Below are 21,779 nucleotides of genomic sequence, written 5' to 3' on the forward strand. Positions count from 1 at the left end.
GGGCCCCAGTGTTGAAGATCAGCGGGGTGGAGATCTTGTTACCTACCCTCACCACCTGGGGGCGGCCAGTCAGGAAGTCCAGGACCCAGTTGCACAGGGCGGGGTCGAGACCCAGGGTCTCGAGCTTGATGAAGAGTTTGGAGGGTACTATGGTGTTAAATGCTGAGCTGTAGTCGATTAACAGCATTCTCACATAGGTATTCCTCTTGTCCAGATGGGTTAGGGAAATGTGCAGTGTGATTGCGATTGCGTCGTCTGTGGACCTATTGGGGCGGTAAGCAAAGGAGTGGGTCTAGGGTGTCAGGTAGGGTGGAGGTGATATGGTCCTTGACTAGTCTCTCAAAGCACTTCATGATGACGGAAGTGAGTGCTACAGGGTGGTAGTAATTTAGCTCAGTTACCTTAGATTTCTTGGGAACAGGAACAATGGCTGCCCTCTTGAAGCATGTGGGAACAGCAGACTGGGATAAGAATTGATTGAATATGTCTGTAAACACACCATCCAGCTATTCTGGGCCTGCAGCCTTGCGAGGGTTAACACGTTTAAATGTTTTACTCACATTGGCTACAGTGAAGGAGAGCCCGCAGGTTTTGGTAGCGAGCCGTGTCAGTGGCACTGTATTGTCCTCTTATCCTGTTTAATTTGCATGTATTCCAGTGCAATGGCACCAAACAGAACAATAATTTGGCTTCTATCCAACATATTATTCCAACACATGATATATTCCTGAATCCTCAAGATGATGATAATATAACAAACAAAGTGTGAATTTGAGAAGATCGCACGAGATGTATTTTGGCCGAAATTCTGCTCATTTTCTCTATGATGAAACATTTGATCTCAATACAGTTTTCTGTTCCCAATACTATAAACTGTTCCGAATAGAACGTACGATTTCTTTTTAGACTTGACCCTTTGCCAAAGGAAAAAAAAGGGTGAAAAAGCGTTATTTAGAAGGAGTTCAAGGGCATTAGTTAATGCGTCTGTGCACTTCACCGAGCAGGCGTTACTTAACGGAAATATGCAAATATATAGTAGAACGCGCCAATAGGATCTTGCTATCTCGTGCTTGGTTCGGCCCACCTCCTTTTTGTTCTGCCCACTATGATTAATTTGCTCTCATTGTAAACAACAGGCTGTCTATCTTGGGTTAGTTATACAAAACATTTTATTCAAACTCTATACTACTGCCCTTGGAAACCCACCTGCTTGAAAGGTCCGCCAGAGGGGATAATCGAGCTGTGTTATTTTCTCGGGTATTTGTTCCTAACCACAGACCAGGTCTAGGAACAGATTATCAAAACAAATCGTACCTAATATTCCCGATAAATAATTTCTGAGCCTGTATCAGTGGTTAGGGGGGCAATCAAATTCTATTTATGGAGCAAAAATATATTGGCGGCTGCGCTGTGAATGTCTGTGGTGCAGCAGCCGAAAGACCTCCAGCGGAGAGTCGTGGTAGCGCAACGCTTGCAGAAACAGTCCTTTCAGTTTACTGTTGTATGGGCATTGGGCAGAATGGAGACCAAACCAGTGATAACCTTTCTCAAAACCCTCCTCATCGTTTACTCCTTCGTGTTTTGGGTAAGTTAACGTTACCCTTGTTTTATCCTTGCCCCAATGAAAGCCTTGGGGAGATCGTTTCCGTCGTTGTAGATGCAGAGCTGTAGGCTACCCGTAAGTACCGTTATTTTTTCCATGTGTTTGATGAATTCAGTTCATTCGAGGGTGTACTTGTGTTTTTTTAATATGTCTTCTTGTAGACAACCTCTGCCTTTGTGGTACAGATTCATCTGTGCCTTTGTATTAATCTGTGCCTTTGTTATAATGACTTCTTACCAGGGTCATGTTTACAACAAGCCCACACGCTTGGAGAAATGCGACATCCTCTGCTGTAACGTTTGGCTTATTTCGTACATTGTCACTTACTCTAGCGTGAGGAAGTCTCGATGTGTTGCTCTGTATTTCGAAGTTGTCACTGACCGCAATACATGCCATGCTCATGCTTAGGCTATATAGAGCGCAGTAGCTCTGTAGTCAGACACGGGTAGAGGTTAGCAGTCGAGGTTATCATGTAACGGTTTCTGTCGGTCCATCGTTTGGTGCGAAGCAGCATGAACGTGCACTCGTCAATGTCGAGTCTACAGCATGCATAGGTTGCTAGGTTGCAGTCAATTGTTTTGTCATTGATTTAGCATTCGACCATAGGTCGCACTATAAAATCCCGAGATGGATGTGCACCTGATGTTTTGTAAACAGCGCATTTCAAATGATTTGTCTGCATCCTGATAAGTTGTTTGTCTTGACTGACTCACTCTTATACAAGCTCTGTACTGTTGTTATATGTCTCCTGAGACTTCTCTATCATTGTTATACCATAGCATGTTTCTTTCGCCAACTCCTCTGTATATTATTAGGCTAAATGACAAACAGTAGCCTACAGATGCATGGGCATCAAGTCAGATGGGGAACTAAGGAAAACATAAGCAATCCCTCTATAGGCTATCCTAAGGTAAACAAACTCATCTGGTGTATTTGCAGCTCTTATCCTGAGATATCTTTGTCAGACAAGGATGGAGGGATGCTTCACTGGGCTAAAAGTGGTCAATATCAGGGGATGTCTTTATCTGTTTCTGGACATCTGACATTTCATTCTATATAAGGAGTAGACATGCTCCAGATACGCGTCTCCTTAATTTCATATACGGAGCTAGGGTATTCTCCATAATGGGAGTTTCTACATGCATCCAATCCTGATATCAGACATCTCCCTTCAACCATGAGTCCAGGGAGATATCGGGAGTGCCATGAGATAAATTCAAGACATGCACCTGATGCGCATGCACCCGTTTGCATATTTGTATAATATTTGACATATCTAAGCCTTTATACATAGGCATGAACGAATCCACATTACCCCACGTTCTCAATAGATATCCGTACAATATACATTATACATTATGTGCATCCTCGTGTATCTGATCAAAAATGAGCTAAATCCGCCTCATGATCCATGTCCAGCGCCCAAATTATTTGACCTGTTCAGGCGCCGAAAATCATTGTGCTTCTTCACATGAAGGTGACATATCTGAGCATGCATTTACACAATATTCAATAGTAGGCTACAGGGCACGGAAAGGAGGACATCGTCATATTTAATCCAAGTTGCTATTTCCAAAGCACATCTCTGCTATTTATGTTTTTAAAAAATGCAATCAAATCCAGAGCTCCAATCACAAAAAGTTTTCTGTAAAGAAGCAAACGTAGACCAGCCTTTGCAAAAAAAAAAAAAATGTATTTATTTTACAGAAAATAAAACGTGTACACCCTCAATACCCTGCCCTGTTTGTTATGGACATGGATGCGACATGGTCAAAAGCGGTCCCGCGCAGAGCAAACTGCCAATGCATAAAATCTAAATTGTGTCAATATTGCAAGAAAATATTGTCATTTCACATAACCATACCACAAGGTAGCTAGCTACCATACCTGCTTCATTCATAACAAAACGAACTGAAACAAGCTAAAGTTAGCTAGCTAATTAAATGCGTTTGCTTGATAGCTTATATTAATCAGTAATACAAAATATGCCTAAATATTGTTTTAAAACGTTAGCTGTCACCTTGAGGTTTGATATTGGGTACAAATATGTTTTCCTGAAGGGAAGGCAATTTCGTTATTTGTTAGCTAGCTAGGCTGCCAGTTAGCTTTTGCCCCCCATCAAGCCTAGAGAACTAGCTAACGTTAGCTAGCTAACCCTAATGGCTGCTGGCCAAATTAGCTAACATTCTTGATTCTAGTTACCAAGATAAATAAAATAGCTCAAATTTGCTACTCTTTAGCGTTAACGTATTTGACATATTTTCTGAAGAGCTTCTCACTTTTGTTTCTCCAGTTGTCCATTCGACCACATACTATTTACACACTCATTTATGGCGCCCAAATTTTAAAAAATGACAGCTGGAACTCCACAGCATAAAATACCGGATTCTTGTTGCTAGGCTACCAGTTACAGTGTTTTTATTTTGCGGTTTGCGTGCGCCTCTATGCAGATTGGAATACAAAAAATATAGCTAGTGTCTGAAAGAATGATATGGATTTAATATTTGTCAAATTATTGAGCATGTCCTCAAAACTCAAATAAGCATCAGAGATTGTCATTTAGCATATCAAAAAGCATATCAAGATCCTGATATGGACCTCAGTCAAGAACATATGCATTATGTGCTGAGAACATATACTATGTATGCCTTCTATCAGTATTTGTCAACATATCAAACAAATAAGATGTCCAGATAGGCCTATCCCAGGATATCTAATGAGTCAAGGCAATACCCTGTATGATATCCGGAGGGAATGCATGAAAGAAAAATATGGATTTTATATTTGCCAAATTATTGAGCATGTGCTGAAAACTCAGAAATGCATCAGAAATTGTCCTTATTTTCAGCAGATAAAAAAGCATATCAAGACCCGGATATGGACCTCAGCAAAGAGAAGCATATCTGGAATCAATATAGCTTCATATCTTGGAAACACAGATATGTGATTTATACAGTCAGTATTTGTCAACATGAAGAGCGAAAATAGGATGTCACATATCTCAGGATATTGAATGAGTCCATATGCCATGTGTGATATTTGGAGTAATCCCAATGTCATATATATGTCTAAAAGAGATGGTGCATATCCACAAAACTCTAAATATGTATTGGAAATGGTTTGTATTCTCTAGAATATCAAAAACGTTTAATGTTAAGATTTCCCCTGATATGGACCCTTTTCTCCCAGTGCTCCTCTTAGACCTTCAGGTCTGGGATCAGTTGACCCTGTCCCCAGTCCTAACCTGAACCCCCAAGGACATACAGTATAACTCAAATCTGGCCTCGGATCAGCATTTACATGTGAGACAAGAAAATCAGAGGCTGTACATGACTCTCTCAGCAAGCATTTAGTGCCTGTCATAGATACTAACATTTATATTTAGTCCGGTCAGTCAGAGCAGCCTTAACGCTTCCACACCCTAGTCTGCATATGATCACATCTCCCCAGCAGGAAGGAGCAGCCGACTGGATCGGTGGTCTCAGCACCGGGGCAGGGCAACAGCTCGTCTCATTTCCGGGGGGTTAGGGGAACTAGGGATGGGCTGTCAGAGGGGTGGTGGTTTGAAATTCTTCAGATAGTTTAGCTCCTGAGTTTCACTGTCGTCAGCTTGTGATGACCGCTAATGTCTTCCGGTGAGTGGTTCAGACTCCAGTTCACACGGTGTGGTGTGAAGTGGTGCCTATGCCGGTGAGGTATGTGAGACAGTGACATGTTTTAATGTTCCTGTTAAAAATAGAACTCATGATTTCTCTTTTAGGGACGGGTGGGAAAGGGGTCATCCGTTTTGGGTCCTATTGTATTGGGGACTGGTTTTGTCAGTGTTGTCATGGCTGCTGGTTTCTGTGTAATCTCTCAGATTGCATTGGATTTTATTAGTTAGATATTGCCTTGTTGCCACTGATACAGAATCCAATGTTTTCTTCATCATCCTAGGTAATGGTTCCGATTGTTAGTGTAATCTGATCCTAGATCTGGGACTAAAGGCAACCTTCTACATCGGTCGATGCGTCACAATAGCAACGTCATCACTTCTTCCTACCTGACCCTGGGTTTTGATTTAAACAGATGACATCAGTTATATTGTAAGCAGACAAACCCACAATCTAATCTAGTTTCTGGCCTGAATATCGATACAATAGATGGAAGGATGTTTATAATATAAAGACAAGGCTGTGCTTTCAGAAGTATTCACACCCTTTGACTTTTTCCACATTTCGTTGTGTTACAGTCTGAATTTTAAATGGTTTAAATTTAGATTTTTTTGTCTCTGGCCTACACATAATTCCCCATAATGTCAAAGTGGAATTATGTTTTTAGGCACTTTTACAAATTAATCAAAAATGAAAAGCTGAAAAAATCTTGAGTCAATAAGTATTCAACCCCTTTGTTATGGCAAGCCTAAATAAGTTCAGGAGTCAAAATTTGCTTAACAAGTTGCACTCTGTGTGCAATAATAGTGTTTAAAGTGATTTGTTAATGACTACCTCATCTCTGTACACCACACATATAATTAATTATCTGTAAGCTCCATCAATGGAGCAGTGAATTTCAAACACAGACGCAACCACAAAGACCAGGGAGATTTTTTAATGCCTTGCAAAGAAGGGCACCTATTGGTAGATGGGTAAAAAATAAAAAAGCAGGCATTGAATATCCATTTGAGCATGGTTAAGTTACTAATTACACTTTGGATGGTGTATCAATACAGGCATCCTTCCTAACTCAGTTGCCGGAGAGGAAGGAAACCTCTCAGTCCAGGTGTGTCTTTAAAACAGTTAAAGCTTAATGGCTGTGATAGGACAAAACTGAGGTTGGATCAACAACATTGGAGTTACTCCACAATACTAACCTAATTGATAGAGTGAAAAGAAGGAAGCCTGTGCAGAATACCTGTTTGCAACAAGGCACTAAAGTAATACTGCTAAAAATGTGGCAAAGCAATTACATTTTTTTCCTGAATACAAAGTGTTATGTTTGGGGAAAATCCAATACAACAGATTACTGAGTACCATTCTCCAGGTTTTCAAGCACAGTAGTGGCTTCATCATGTTATGGTAATGCTTGTAATCGTTATGGACGGGGGAGTTTTTCAGCATAAAAAATAAATGGAATGGAACTAAGCACAGGCAAAATCCTAGAAGAACCTGGTTCGGCCTGCTTTCCACAAGATGCTGGGAGATACAGTTGAAGTCGGAAGTTTACATACACTTTGTTACGGTGCGTGAATGAGGACCCAAAAGCGAATTAACGTAAACAGAGCTTCTTTAATAACAAAACAAAACGTAGGCTCAGATGGACCGGCAGGTTCCGACAGGACAGGACAAGGTTGCAGTAAACATGACGATAGTCTGGTTCAGGCATGAACAACACAAACAAGAATCCGACAAGGACAGGAGCAGGAACAGAGAGAGATATAGAGACCTAATCAGAGGGAAAAAGGGAACAGGTGGGAAAAGGGGTGACGAGGTAGTTAGGAGGAGACAAGGCACAGCTGGGGAAAAGAGGGGGAGAAAAGGTAACCTAACAACGACCAGCAGAGGGAGACAGGGTGAAGGGAAAGGACAGAAACAAGACACAACATGACAGTACATGACACACTTAGGTTGGAGTCATTAAAACTCGTTTTTCAACCACTCCACACATTTCTTGTTCACAAACTATAGTTTTGGCAAGTCGGTTAGGACATCTACTTTGTGCATGACACAAGTAATTTTTCCAACAATTGTTTACAGACAGATTATTTCACTTATAATTCACTGTATCACAATTCCAGTGGGTCAGAAGTTTACATACACTAAGTTGACTGTGCCTTTAAACAGCTTGGAAAACTCCAGAAAATTATGTCATGGCTTTAGAAGCTTCTGATAGGCGAATTTAAATAATTTGAGTCAATTGGAGGTGTACCTGTGGATGTATTTCCTAACTTCAAACTCAGTGCCTCTTTGCTTGACATCATGGGAAAATCAAAAGCAATCAGAAAAAATTGTAGACCTCCACAAGTCTGGTACATCCTTGGCAGCAATTTCCAAATGCCTGAACGTACCACGTTCGTCTGTACAAACAATAGTACGCAAGTATAAACACCATGGAACCACACAGCCGTCATACCGCTCAGGAAGGAGACGCGTTCTGTCTCCTAGAGATGAACGTACTTTGCTGCGAAAAATGCAAATCAATCCCAGAACAACAGCAAAGGACATTGTGAAGATGCTGGAGGAAACAAGTGCAAAAGTATCTATATCCACAGTAAAACGAGTCCTATATCGACATAACCTGAAAGTCCGCTCATCAAGGAAGAAGCCACTGCTCCAAAACCGCCATAAAAAAGCCAGACTACGGTTTACAACTGCACATGGGGACAAATATCATACTTTTTGGAGAAATGTTCTCTGGTCTGATGAAACAAAAATAGAACTGCTCGGCCACAATGACCATCATTATGTTTGGAGGAAAAATCTGGAGGCTTGCAAGCCGAAGAACACGATCCCAACTGTGAAGCACGGGGGTGGCAGCATCATGTTGTGGGGGTGCTTTGCTGCAGGAAGGACTGGAGCACTTCTCAAAATAGAATGGCATCATGAGGCAGGAAAATTATGTGGATATATTGAAGCAAAATCTCCAGACATCAGTTAAAGCTTGGTCGCAAATGGGTTCTTCCAAATGGACAATGAACCCAAGCATACTTCCAAAGTTGTGCCAAAATGTATTGGAGTGGCCACCACAAAACCTTGACCTCAATCCCATAGACAATTTGTGGGCAGAACTGAAAAAGTGTGTGCCCGCAAGGAGGCCAACAAACCTGACTCAGTTACACCAGCTCTGTCAGGAGGAATGGGCCAAATTTCACCCAACTTATTGTGGGAAGCTTGTGGAAGGCTACCCAAGACGTTTGTCCCAAGTTAAACAATGTAACAGCAATGCTACCAAATACTAATTGAGTATATGTAAACTTCTGACCCACTGGGAATGTGATGAAAGAAATGAAAGCTCTCTACTATTATTTTGACATTTCACATTCTTAAAATAAAATAGTGATCCTAACTGACCTAAGACAGGGAATTTTTACTTGGATTAAATGTCAGGAATTGTGAAAAACTGAGTTTAAATGTATTTGGCTAAGGTGTATGTAAACTTCCGGCTTCAACTGTAAATTCACCTTTCATTAGGACTGTCAATGGTGTGCGTACTGGTAGCGAAGTCAGGTGCAGGAGAGCAGAGGGTTGTGAACAGGCACACACTATATTGAGGCAGAAGAAACCGACACACGGACGCAACCTCCAGCCAATTGGCAAACGTAAAAAAACGCGCGAACAGTCACAAAACTTATGTTTAACAAATAAACATACCTCGTGAGCAACACAGAATAACAGAACACCAGTCTGGCACGTTAGAAAATAACACTTAACACAAACAATATCACACAAAGACATGAGGGGGAACAGAGGAATAAATACATGCAGTGTGATTTGGGAATGTAAACCAGGTGTGCAGGGAACAAGACAAAACAAATGGATCAATGAAAAATGGAGCGGCGATGGCTAGAAAGCCGGTGACATCGACCGCTGAACGCCGCCGAACAAGGAGAGGAGCCGGCGGAAGTCGTAACAAGGACAATAACCGAAAACACAAGGCCAAATCTACACTGTAGTTGCTTACCAATTGAGTTACAGTTTTGACTTCAATATGCTTGAAAATCTATGGCAAAAGACTTGAAAATGGTTGTCAAGCAATGATCAACAACCAATTTGACAGCGCTTGAAGAATTTTTAAAAATATAATTGGCAAATATTGTACAATGCGGTTGTGGAAAACTCTTAATTACCCAGAAAGCCTCGCAGCTGTATTTGCTGCCAAAGGTGATTCTAATATGTATTCAGTGGTGTAAAGTATTTAAGTAAAAATACTTGAAAATACTACTTAAGTCGTTTGGGTTATCTGTACTTTACAATTTATATTTTTTTGCCAGTTTTAATTTTAATTCACTACATTCCTAAAGAAAATGCTGTACTTATTACTCCATACATTTTCCCTGACACCCAAAAGTACTCGTTACATTCTGAATGCTTAGCAGCAGGACAGGAAAATGGTCTTATCAAGAGAACCACCTTGGTCATCCCTACTGCCTCTGATCTGGTGGACACACTAAACACATGCTTCATTTCTAAATTATGTCTATAAGTGTTGGAGCGTGCCCTAGGCTATCCGTAAATAACAAAATAAAAATAAAAGCATGCTGTATGGTTTGCTTAATATAAGTAATTTGAAATGATTTATACTTGTACTTTTGATACTTAAGTATATTTTAGCAATTACAATTATTTTTTATACTTAAGTATATTTAAAACCAAATACTTTTAGACTTTTACTCAAGTAGAATTTTACTGGGTGACTTTCACTTTTACTTGAGTCATTTTCTATTACTGTATCTTTATCTTTACTCAAAAATTACAATTGGGTATTTTTTCCACCACTGCATATATTGACTCAGGGGTTTGAATACTTATGTAAACAAGATATTTCTGTATTTCATTTTCAATTTTTTTTTAAACACTTCTAAAAACATGTTTTCACTTTGTCATTATGGGATATTGCAGTGTTTCCCAACTCTGGTCCTGGAGTATTCCCAACAGAGCACATTTTTGTTGTAGCCCTGGACTAAAAAACCTTATTCAACTAATTTAGGACTTGATGATATGTTGACAAGTTGAATCAGGTTTGCTTGTCTGCGGCTACAACAAAAATGTGTGCTGTTGGTGGTACTGGAGGACTGGAGTTGGGAAACACTGGAGTATTGTGTGTAGATGGGTGAGAAAAAAAGTATATTTAATTCATTTTGAATGTGTAATAAATCAAGGGGTATGAATACTTTCTGAAGCCACTGTAGATAGATAGATGGAAATATAGATTGATAGACATTGAAATAAAAAACACAATTTAAAAGTTTATCTGCAAACGCCATACTGCAGAACTCACCTCTCAGGGCCCTTGGAGAAGGGCACACATACAACGTCCTGTTGTCACCTCACCACAGAAACGCTGCCATGAACATGTGACTATGTGTGTGGGTAAGGAAATCTCTTTGTGTAGGCATAACTGTAGTATGTGTGTGTGTGTGTGTGTGTGTGTGTGTGTGTGTGTGTGTGTGTGTGTGTGTGTGTGTGTGTGTGTGTACGTGCATGCTAACCTTATAACTCATGATGAAGATATTATAATTCATCAGAAATTTCTAAAAGCTTTTCCAGAAAAAAGTTTACTTCAAAATCCCTTGGTAATATGGTAATGTATGATAATCTGCTAACTACATTTTTTTTCTGTTTATTGAAACAACCAAGTTTTTCTTGGTAAATAAGATATTAGGTGAATATCAGCAATAATTGGTTTGAGGAATAAACCATTATCTAGGCAGTGTTCTTATAATGATGCCAGACAGTTCAGGCTCTTCTGCATGGCCATTAGTACCAGCCCGAACACAGGCCAGGAGACTTGCCTAATTGATTATCTGTTAAGTTCCCTACACACAGAGAACAGCAAGGCCTCTAACAGTGATGGATTGGCAAAATACTGTACAGTATGTAATACCAGCTACAGTACAGAGGGAGATCTGATATTGAATCATTAACGCAGTGTTCGTGTTAGTTTCAACTCATTACCATACAGAACCCTCCGGATTGTACTGGAGTCATTACTGGGCTGAGCTCTCTGGACTGGACTGGAGTCATTTCTAGACTGAGCACTCTGGACTGGACTGGAGTCATTACTAGACTGAGCACTCTGGACTGGAGTCATTACTAGACTGAGCACTCTGGACTGCAGTCATTACTAGACTGAGCACTCTGGACTGTAGTCATTACTAGACTGAGCACTCTGGACTGGAGTCATTACTAGACTGAGCTCTCTGGACTGGAGTCATTACTAGACTGAGCACTCTGGACTGGAGTCATTACTAGACTGAGCACTCTGGACTGGAGTCATTACTAGACTGAGCTCTCTGGACTGGACTGGAGTCATTACTAGACTGAGCACTCTGGACTGGACTGGAGTCATTACTAGACTGAGCTCTCTGGACTGGAGTCATTACTAGACTGAGCACTCTGGACTGGAGTCATTACTAGACTGAGCTCTCTGGACTGGAGTCATTACTAGACTGAGCACTCTGGACTGGAGTCATTGCTAGACTGAGCGCTCTGAACTGTACTTGAGTCATTACTAGACTGAGCACTCTGGACTGCAGTCATTACTAGACTGAGCACTCTGGACTGGAGTCATTACTAGACTGAGCTCTCTGGACTGGAGTCATTACTAGACTGAGCACTCTGGACTGGAGCCATTACTAGACTGAGCTCTCTGGACTGGAGTCATTACTAGACTGAGCTCTCTGGACTGGAGTCATTACTAGACTGAGCACTCTGGACTGGAGCCATTACTAGACTGAGCTCTCTGGACTGGAGTCATTACTAGGCTGAGCTCTCTGGACTGGACTGGAGTCATTACTTATGAATGCTTAAGTTATAAACATATTCCAAGATAAGAGGGAAATGTTATTGATTTAGTTCAGGGACCTCAGTCTCTAAAGACCTCAGTCTTTTAATTAGTAAAGAACAGTCCAGGTTTGGTCGGCAGTAAGTGCATCTAGACTTATGGGGGGGAGGGGCTTTGCCACCTGCTGTTCATACAAGGTTGGAGTGAGAAAGAGAGGAGGAGGAGAAGGAGGGTTTCTGTATGTTCAGGCTGAGCTCTGCTTGGATACTGCAGCACCTCAGAGATAAATGTCTGTTACCATGGAGACAGTCTAACTCTGGCCCTGTCAGCCAAGCATTCTCTGTCTCTGACTCCTCTCCCAGTGTTCTTCCATCCCAAAATACTGAGACATTTTCTTTATGTTCGTAGTATTCTTATATTTTATTATTTCTTATTGTTGTTGCATTGTTGAGAAGGAACCTGCAAGTCACAGGAGGTTGGTGGCATCTTAATTGGGGAGCACGGGCTCGTGGTAATGACTGGAGCGGAATTAGTGGAATGGTATCAAATACACCCATCACATAGTTCCATGTGTTTGATGCGATTCCATTTGCTCCATTCCAGCCATTATTATGAGCCATCCTCCCATCAGCAGCCTCCACTGGTGCAAGTAAGCATTTCGTTGGACTGTGTATACCGTGTGTATCCTGTACATACCACCAATACAACTTGAAACGTGTTTGGCCTAGCCCAGCACTAACGTGTTGCAGTGCGCCTCCCAAATTTTGGAACAATGCACTCCTTATGACTGCATTGACATGATTGGTTGACGGTAGGTGGGGGTGGGAGGTCCTGTATAAACACAAACTCACTTCCTTGACAACTTCCTTCACAATAGCTCTGTGCTGCTCCGTGAAGTATGAATGCCCTGACTTCTGCAGAGGCCGTATCACCATAAATGCTGCACGGCCAATGAAGACTTTGGATTGACCATGTAGCACCTTTTAGCAAACGTTCTCTGTGTGTGGTGTTTTGGGAACATTATTTTTTTTGTTACATCTTCGGCAGTTGTAGGAAAGATGCATCGTTAAAACACTCGGAACCTTAAGTTCAATCAGTATCGGGAAACCGGGCCCAGCACTGCACCTCATTCAGGTAATGGTAATTCATTTAGATCACAATTGGGCCCATACACCTGCCAATAAACTATGTCACATTGTTTTTGTGTATTTGTGTGCTGTGCGTGTGTGTACATGTGGGTCTGATTACATGCCGTGTGTGTGCAGTCCTGCAGTATGGCAGCACCAGGCAGCAGAGATGGACCTCTTTGAGGGGCACTGGGGAGATGAAGATGGTTTGGCACCAGGCTCTGCTAGTAGAGTGTCTTTGACAGATCGGCCCCTCAACTGTACCCGTCACAAAAAAGCAGCCCCCCCTGCTGGTGAACAGGGGCTTTTAGCTGGCTCACACAACACACTCCTTTATGACAGGCCTTCATTACAAATGCTAAGAGCAGAGTAACGGAAGGAAGCGGCCCACTCTGGATCAATGGGTCCTTTTGATTCGCTCCGTGTGTGTGTGTGTGTGTGTGTGTGTGTGTGGGGGGTGGGGTGTCATGTTCCACAGGAAAGTATCAACATATCCATTTGCCTTCGAACTCTTCCCCATCCCTTCTCTCTCTCTCTCTCTCTCTGCCCTCCCCTTTCTGTTCTCACACCACGGTTTACTCCTTGGTCAGAAAGGACAATCTGAAAGGTTGATCTAGTGATCACATATCTACATGTAAACCTGTTATCAATTACACTCAACTGATCTTATATCTGAGTCTAACGGCAACTTTATTCTCCCACACTACAGAGAGGCAAGAGGGCTCTGCATTGTTGAGCAACATGGTGGTGTTCTCTAATGTTCACTCCGCACTATCGGTAGACCTAAGCAACACTGCATTCTGCTGGCTGAATAGTGTACCTCTGGATATCAACATCTCTCTCTCTCTCTCTCTCCTTCTCTCTCTCTCTCTCTCTCTCTCTCTCTCTCTCTCTCTCTCTCTCTCTCTCTCTCCTTCTCTCTCTCTCTCTCTCTCTCTCTCATATTCTCTCCTATCTCTTCTCCCCCACCATCATCTCCCTTTGCTCATCTATGTCCCCTATTTGTCCTCTCCCCTTTCTCTTCTCTCCTTTCCCTCTCTCTCTCTCTCCTTCCTTCTCTTCTCCAGATCACAGGAGTGATCCTCTTGGCAGTGGGAGTATGGGGGAAGTTTATGATCGGCCCGTATATCTCTCTGATAGCTGAGAACACCACCAACGCTCCGTACGTCCTCATCGGCACTGGGACTGTCATCATCGTCTTTGGCCTGTTCGGATGCTTCGCCACCTGCAGGGGGAGCCCATGGATGCTCAAACTGGTGAGGAGAGGAAGAGGAGTGTACAGGCAAACACACACACACACACACTAGAATTGTTTAATGCTGATTAATATAGTGTAGTTAGAGAAACACAGTGCTAATTATCGACATAACACATACTTCTCACTAGCCTGTCCGCATCACTAGCCTGTCCCCATCTCTAGCCTGTCCCCATCACTAGCCTGTCACCATCACTAGCCTGTCCCCATCACTAGCCTGTCCCCATCACTAGCCTGTCCCATCACTAGCCTGTCCCCATCACTAGCCTGTCACCATCACTAGCCTGTCCCATCACTAGCCTGTCACCAGCACTAGCCTGTCCCAATCACTAGCCTGTCACCATCACTAGCCTGTCACCATCACTAGCCTGTCCCCATCACTAGCCTGTCCCATCACTAGCCTGTCACCATCACTAGCCTGTCCCATCACTAGCCTGTCCCTATCACTAGCCTGTCCCATTACTAGCCTGTCCCATCACTAGCCTGTCCCCATCACTAGCCTGTCACCATCACTAGCCTGTCCCCATCACTAGCCTGTCCCATCACTAGCCTGTCCCATCACTAGCCTGTCCCCATCACTAGCCTGTCACCATCACTAGCCTGTCACCATCACTAGCCTGTCCCCATCACTAGCCTGTCCCCATCCCTAGCCTGTCCCCATCACTAGCCTGTCACCATCACTAGCCTGTCCCCATCACTAGCCTGTCCCATCACTAGCCTGTCCCCATCACTAGCCTGTCCCCATCACTAGCCTGTCCCCATCCCTAGCCTGTCACCATCACTAGCCTGTCCCATCACTAGCCTGTCACCATCCCTAGCCTGTCACCATCACTAGCCTGTCACCATCACTAGCCTGTCCCCATCACTAGCCTGTCCCCATCACTAGCCTGTCACCATCACTAGCCTGTCCCCATCACTAGCCTGTCACAATCCCTAGCCTGTCCCCATCACTAGCCTGTCCCCATCACTAGCCTGTCCCATCACTAGCCTGTCACCATCACTAGCCTGTCCCATCACTAGCCTGTCCCCATCACTAGCCTGTCCCATCACTAGCCTGTCCCATCACTAGCCTGTCCCCATCACTAGCCTGTCACCATCACTAGCCTGTCCCCATCACTAGCCTGTCCCATCACTAGCCTGTCCCATCACTAGCCTGTCCCCATCACTAGCCTGTCACCATCACTAGCCTGTCACCATCACTAGCCTGTCCCCATCACTAGCCTGTCCCCATCCCTAGCCTGTCCCCATCACTAGCCTGTCACCATCACTAGCCTGTCCCCATCACTAGCCTGTCCCATCACTAGCCTGTCCCCATCACTAGCCTGTCCCCATCACTAGCCTGTCCCCATCCCTAGCCTGTCACCATCACTAGCCTGTCCCATCACTAGCCTGTCACCATCCCTAGCCTGTCACCATCACTAGCCTGTCACCATCACTAGCCTGTCCCCATCACTAGCCTGTCCCCATCACTAGCCTGTCACAATCCCTAGCCTGTCCCCATCACTAGCCTGTCACCATCACTAGCCTGTCCCCATCACTAGCCTGTCACAATCCCTAGCCTGTCCCCATCACTAGCCTGTCACCATCACTAGCCTGTCCCCATCACTAGCCTGTCACAATCCCTAGCCTGTCACCATCACTAGCCTGTCACCAGCACTAGCCTGTCCCAATCACTAGCCTGTCACCATCACTAGCCTGTCACCATCACTAGCCTGTCCCCATCACTAGCCTGTCCCATCACTAGCCTGTCACCATCACTAGCCTGTCCCATCACTAGCCTGTCCCCATCACTAGCCTGTCCCATCACTAGCCTGTCCCATCACTAGCCTGTCCCCATCACTAGCCTGTCACCATCACTAGCCTGTCCCCATCACTAGCCTGTCCCATCACTAGCCTGTCCCATCACTAGCCTGTCCCCATCACTAGCCTGTCACCATCACTAGCCTGTCACCATCACTAGCCTGTCCCCATCACTAGCCTGTCCCCATCCCTAGCCTGTCCCCATCACTAGCCTGTCACCATCACTAGCCTGTCCCCATCACTAGCCTGTCCCATCACTAGCCTGTCCCCATCACTAGCCTGTCCCCATCACTAGCCTGTCCCCATCCCTAGCCTGTCACCATCACTAGCCTGTCCCATCACTAGCCTGTCACCATCCCTAGCCTGTCACCATCACTAGCCTGTCACCATCACTAGCCTGTCCCCATCACTAGCCTGTCACCATCACTAGCCTGTCCCCATCACTAGCCTGTCACAATCCCTAGCCTGTCCCCATCACTAGCCTGTCACCATCACTAGCCTGTCCCCATCACTAGCCTGTCACAATCCCTAGCCTGTCACCATCACTAGCCTGTCACCATCACTAGCCTGTCCCCATCACTAGCCTGTCACAATCCCTAGCCTGTCACCTTCACTAGCCTGTCCCCATCACTAGCCTGTCACAATCCCTAGCCTGTCACCATCACTAGCCTGTCACCATCACTAGCCTGTCCCCATCACTAGCCTGTCACAATCCCTAGCCTGTCACCATCACTAGCCTGTCCCCATCACTAGCCTGTCCCCATCACTAGCCTGTCCCCATCACTAGCCTGTCCCCATCACTAGCCTGTCACAATCCCTAGCCTGTCCCCATCACTAGCCTGTCACCATCACTAGCCTGTCCCCATCACTAGCCTGTCACAATCCCTAGCCTGTCACCATCACTAGCCTGTCACCATCACTAGCCTGTCCCCATCACTAGCCTGTCACAATCCCTAGCCTGTCCCCATCACTAGCCTGTCCCCATCACTAGCCTGTCCCCATCACTAGCCTGTCACCATCACTTGCCTGTCCCCATCACTAGCCTGTCCCCATCACTAGCCTGTCCCCATCACTAGCCTGTCACCATCACTAGCCTGTCCCATCACTAGCCTGTCCCCATCACTAGCCTGTCACCATCACTAGCCTGTCACCATCACTAGCCTGTCCCCATCACTAGCCTGTCCCCATCACTAGCCTGTCCCCATCACTAGCCTGTCCCATCACTAGCCTGTCCCCATCACTAGCCTGTCCCCATCACTAGCCTGTCACCATCACTAGCCTGTCCCCATCACTAGCCTGTCCCCATCACTAGCCTGTCCCCATCACTAGCCTGTCACCATCACTAGCCTGTCCCATCACTAGCCTGTCCCCATCACTAGCCTGTCACCATCACTAGCCTGTCCCCATCACTAGCCTGTCCCCATCACTAGCCTGTCACCATCACTAGCCTGTCCCCATCACTAGCCTGTCCCCATCACTAGCCTGTCCCCATCACTAGCCTGTCACCATCACTAGCCTGTCCCCATCACTAGCCTGTCACCATCACTAGCCTGTCCCCATCACTAGCCTGTCCCCATCACTAGCCTGTCACAATCCCTAGCCTGTCCCCATCACTAGCCTGTCCCCATCACTAGCCTGTCCCCATCACTAGCCTGTCACCATCACTAGCCTGTCCCATCACTAGCCTGTCCCCATCACTAGCCTGTCACCATCACTAGCCTGTCCCCATCACTAGCCTGTCCCCATCACTAGCCTGTCCCCATCACTAGCCTGTCCCCATCACACACAATCTCTCTGTATATGTAGCTTATTTCTTTTTTATTTCCACTTCTTTCTTCCCCTTCTCTCTCTTTCTCTCTATCTCTCTGCAGTATGTAATGTTCTTGTCCCTGGTGTTCCTAGCTGAGTTGGTGGCTGGGATCTCTGGCTTTGTTTTTCGTCATGAGGTCAGTTTTTCTATTTGAACTACATTACCCACAGTTCATCTGGACCCATCTCAGCTGAGTACCTGCCAGTAGAGATACATCACGTGTGTATGTGTGTGTGTGTGTGAACGTGCTTAACTATACATGTGGGGACCAGAAGTCCTCACAAAAAAAAAAAAAAAAAAAAAAATATATATATATATATATATATATATATATATATATATATATATATTTGACCAACTGGGGACATTTTGTTAGTCTCCACAAGGTCAAATTCTATTTCTACTGGGTTTAGGGTTAAGGTTAGGGTTAGAATTAGGGTTAGGTTTAGGGTTAAGGTTAGGTTTTGGGGTTAGGGTTAAGGTTAAGGTTAAGGTTAGGGTAAGAGTTAGGTTTAGGGGTTAGGGAAAATAGCATTTGGAATGGGACAGAATTTTGTGTCCCCACAAGGTTAGTTCTTCAAGACTGTATGTGTGTATGTGTGGGGGGGGCTTTTATTACTGTGTGTGTCCACAGATAAAAGGTACCTTCCTGAGGACGTATACTGACGCCGTGTTGAATTATGATGCTGAGGATGAGAAGAGCCTGGCTGTGGACAACGTCCAAAGCAGCGTGAGTCACAACAACAACGACAACATCAACAAAACTACTATTGTCACAACAATACAAAAATTCAATCCCGTCTATGTGTGTCTCTCTCCAGCTGCGTTGCTGTGGGGTGAACAACTACACCAGCTGGTTGGGCAGTGTGTACTACCCTGCTAACGGTTTTCCCCTGAGCTGCTGCTCCAACTCCTCTGACTGCAGCCCTCAGGACCTCCGCAACACCACCATAAACCACACCAAGGTCTACCAGCAGGTCTGTGTGTTACACACTAACCAGTGCCCTATGTTACACACTATCCCGTCCCCATATGTTACATACTAACCCATCCCCTGTGTTTTTTGTGTTTTAGGGCTGTTATGAACTGGTAACCTCCTTCCTTGAGACCAACATGGCCATCATCGCGGGAGTAACATTTGGAATTGCCTTCTCACAGGTGAGATAGAGAATGTGTTGTCTGATGATAGGAGTGCTGTGTCTAAGGTTCACTATAATCTAAAGTTCAATTATCTCACGTCTCTACACATCTATCACCCCCCTTTCTTATCTTTCTCTCTCTCTCTCTCTCTCTCTCGCTCTGTCTCTCTCTCTCTCTCTCTCTGTCTCTCTGTCTGTCTGTCTCTCTCTCTCTCTCTCTGTCTCTCTCTCTCTCTCTGTCTCTCTCTCTCTCTCTCTCTCTCTCTCTCTCTCTCTCTCTCTCTCTCTCTCTCTCAGTTGATTGGCATGTTGCTGGCCTGCTGTCTGTCCAGGATCATTACTGCTAATCAGTATGAGATGGTGTAGCAGGGAGAGCAGGTAAGTGGCTACTCTATCACACACACACACACACACACACACACTAATGTCAAATACAGCAGATATTTCTATCCAAAGCAACTTATAGTCATGCGTGCATATGCACAGTTGGTCCCGGGAATCAAACACACTATCCTGGGCCATGCTCTGCCAACTGAGCTACAGAGGACCACACACACACACACATTATATATGCAGACACATCTATAGTTGTCTAAGAGCCTGCGTGGTGGTTGTTTGTTTGTAGGGAGATGAAGAGGAGAGGGCGAACAGCACCTTGGTAGACTGGGACAGAAGATCCCCACAACACTAAAACTCTTCTCTCTCTCTCTCTCTCTCTCTCTCTCTCTCTCTCTCTCTCTCTCTCTCTCTCTCTCTCTCTCTCTCTCTCTCTCTCTCTCTCTCTCTCTCTCTCTCTCTCTCTCTCTCTCTCTCTCTCTCTCTCTCTCTCTCTCTCTCTCTCTCTCTCTCTCTCTCTCTCTCTCTCTCTCTCTCTCTCTCTCTCTCTCTCTCTCTCATAAAGAAGTACCATTCCTTAACTTGATACTGTGCCATGAAGACTTTCGCACAGTACCTTCAACTCCACTGAGGGACTCAGGCTGCAGTTGGAAGTTTCTAGTAAGCACTTATGTAAAATCAGCTTACCCTCCCCAATGCAACACTGACCTTGGTTAAGCATCTATGGGCAACTTAATCCTGCTCCATATTACAAGTTTAGCCATCTCTAACACTTTGGGTAGAAGTTGTCCTTAGGGACATATCTAGGAACAGGTCACACGAAGCCTTGATGCTAAACTTAACTATTAGGATGATGAATGGATATCTGACCCTGCATCAGTGCTAAACGCCAACATCATCCTGCCCCTTAGCAGTCTTTTTCTCACTGTCCTCTCACAGCACCACCTTGTGGTCTGGCATGCTCCATACAGGGCCTAGCATTTAAAAAGCAATGCACAGATTAGTATGAAATTATTAACCCATATTTAAAGATATACAGTAGCCAGCATACACTGTATTTTCATAATGTTTTTGATCACCGCTGTAAATACCCAAGCTACACATATATAGAGAAGATATGTTGATATAACATTGAGAGAGCATTTAGAGCTAACTTTTAGCCTTTCATTTGCATCCCTGCTATTTCGCTGCTTCATGGATGATATCTCAGACTTTTGTGTCCATATCTATGATGTTAGCTTACAATGAACTAACTGTGTAATCAATTTGGTCTCTGGATGTGTAGATGTCTTAATAATTAATTATTTATTATTATAACAATTAATGAAGTGTGTGTCAAGTTTGGTTTGGAACACTGAGCTGTTCCGATTTAATATATGTGATCGTAGGTTATTTTAATATATGTGAGCGTCGGTTCTTTTTAATATAAATGAGCCTCGAATTTTGACGGATAAATATATTCTTTATTGATTTGATGGATGTTATGTGTTTTTGTGGCACACGTTGAGATGTATTGGCTTATGTTTATTTCATGTTGTTTTAATAGTATGTCTGCCTTTCTGTCTGCACACTTACGAGTGTGAGTGAGAAAGAGTTGAGGTGGTTACAAGTTGGTATAGTCGTCTACTGGAATTGGGTGGGAATAGGATGGGAATTGGGTGGGAATTGGGTGGGAATAGGGTGGGAATAGGATGGGAATTGGGTGGGAATAGGATGGGAATAGGGTGGGAATAGGATGGGAATAGGGTGGGAATAGGATGGGAATTGGGTGGGAATAGGGTGGGAATTGAGTAGGTATTGGGTGGGAATAGGATAAAAATTGGATGGGAATAGGGTGGGAATTGGGTGGAAATAGGATGGGAATTGGATGGGAATTGGATGGGGAATTGGATGGGAATAGAGTGGGAATTGGGTGGGAATTGAGTGGGAATTGAGTGGGAATAGGATAAAAATTGGATGGGAATAGGGTGGAAATAGGATGGGAATTGGATGGGAATTGGATGGGAATTGGGTGGGAATAGGATGGGAATAGGGTGGGAATAGGGTGGGAATTGGGTGGGAATTGAGTGGGAATTTGGTGGGAATTGAGTGGGAATTGGGTGGGAATTGAGTGGGAATTGGGTGGGAATTGAGTGGGAATTGGGTGGTAATTGAGTGGGAATTGGGTGGGAATTGAGTGGGAATTGGGTGGGAATAGGATGGGAATTGGGTGGGAATTGAGTGGGAA

At 44.4% G+C, this 21,779-nt stretch overlaps 1 protein-coding gene across 2 annotated transcripts; it reads left to right on the forward strand.

Moving 5' to 3' along the window:
* Positions 1 to 1,415: 1,415 nt before the first annotated feature.
* LOC110518747 (tetraspanin-7) lies at positions 1,416 to 21,024 on the forward strand. 2 transcript variants are annotated; one of them, XM_036975050.2, is made up of 8 exons: positions 1,416 to 1,585; positions 14,280 to 14,468; positions 18,139 to 18,213; positions 18,712 to 18,807; positions 18,899 to 19,054; positions 19,152 to 19,235; positions 19,514 to 19,594; positions 20,118 to 21,024. In XM_036975050.2, the coding sequence occupies exons 1-7, from the start codon at positions 1,520 to 1,522 to the stop codon at positions 19,580 to 19,582; spliced, it is 735 nt and encodes a 244-aa protein (XP_036830945.1). In that variant the 5' UTR covers positions 1,416 to 1,519; the 3' UTR covers positions 19,583 to 19,594; positions 20,118 to 21,024. The 2 variants fall into 2 exon arrangements, with proteins under 2 accessions (XP_036830945.1, XP_036830944.1); XM_036975049.2 differs by having other exon boundaries at positions 1,417 to 1,585; positions 19,842 to 21,024.
* The last annotated feature ends 755 nt before the right edge of the window (positions 21,025 to 21,779 follow it).

This window comes from Oncorhynchus mykiss, chromosome 3, assembly GCF_057628025.1.
Source record: "Oncorhynchus mykiss isolate SJ-2025 chromosome 3, ASM5762802v1, whole genome shotgun sequence".
Lineage (NCBI taxonomy): Eukaryota > Metazoa > Chordata > Actinopteri > Salmoniformes > Salmonidae > Oncorhynchus > Oncorhynchus mykiss.

What these genes read in the sequence shown, in the direction of transcription:
- LOC110518747 (XM_036975050.2), top strand. Translation starts at nt 1,520, where the DNA reads ATGGAGACCAAACCAGTGATAACCTTTCTCAAAACCCTCCTCATCGTT. An exon ending in ACACCAAGGTCTACCAGCAG is followed by an intron (nt 19,055 to 19,151) that starts GTCTGTGTGTTA and finishes TTTGTGTTTTAG; the next exon opens with GGCTGTTATGAACTGGTAAC. An exon ending in TTGGAATTGCCTTCTCACAG is followed by an intron (nt 19,236 to 19,513) that starts GTGAGATAGAGA and finishes TCTCTCTCTCAG; the next exon opens with TTGATTGGCATGTTGCTGGC.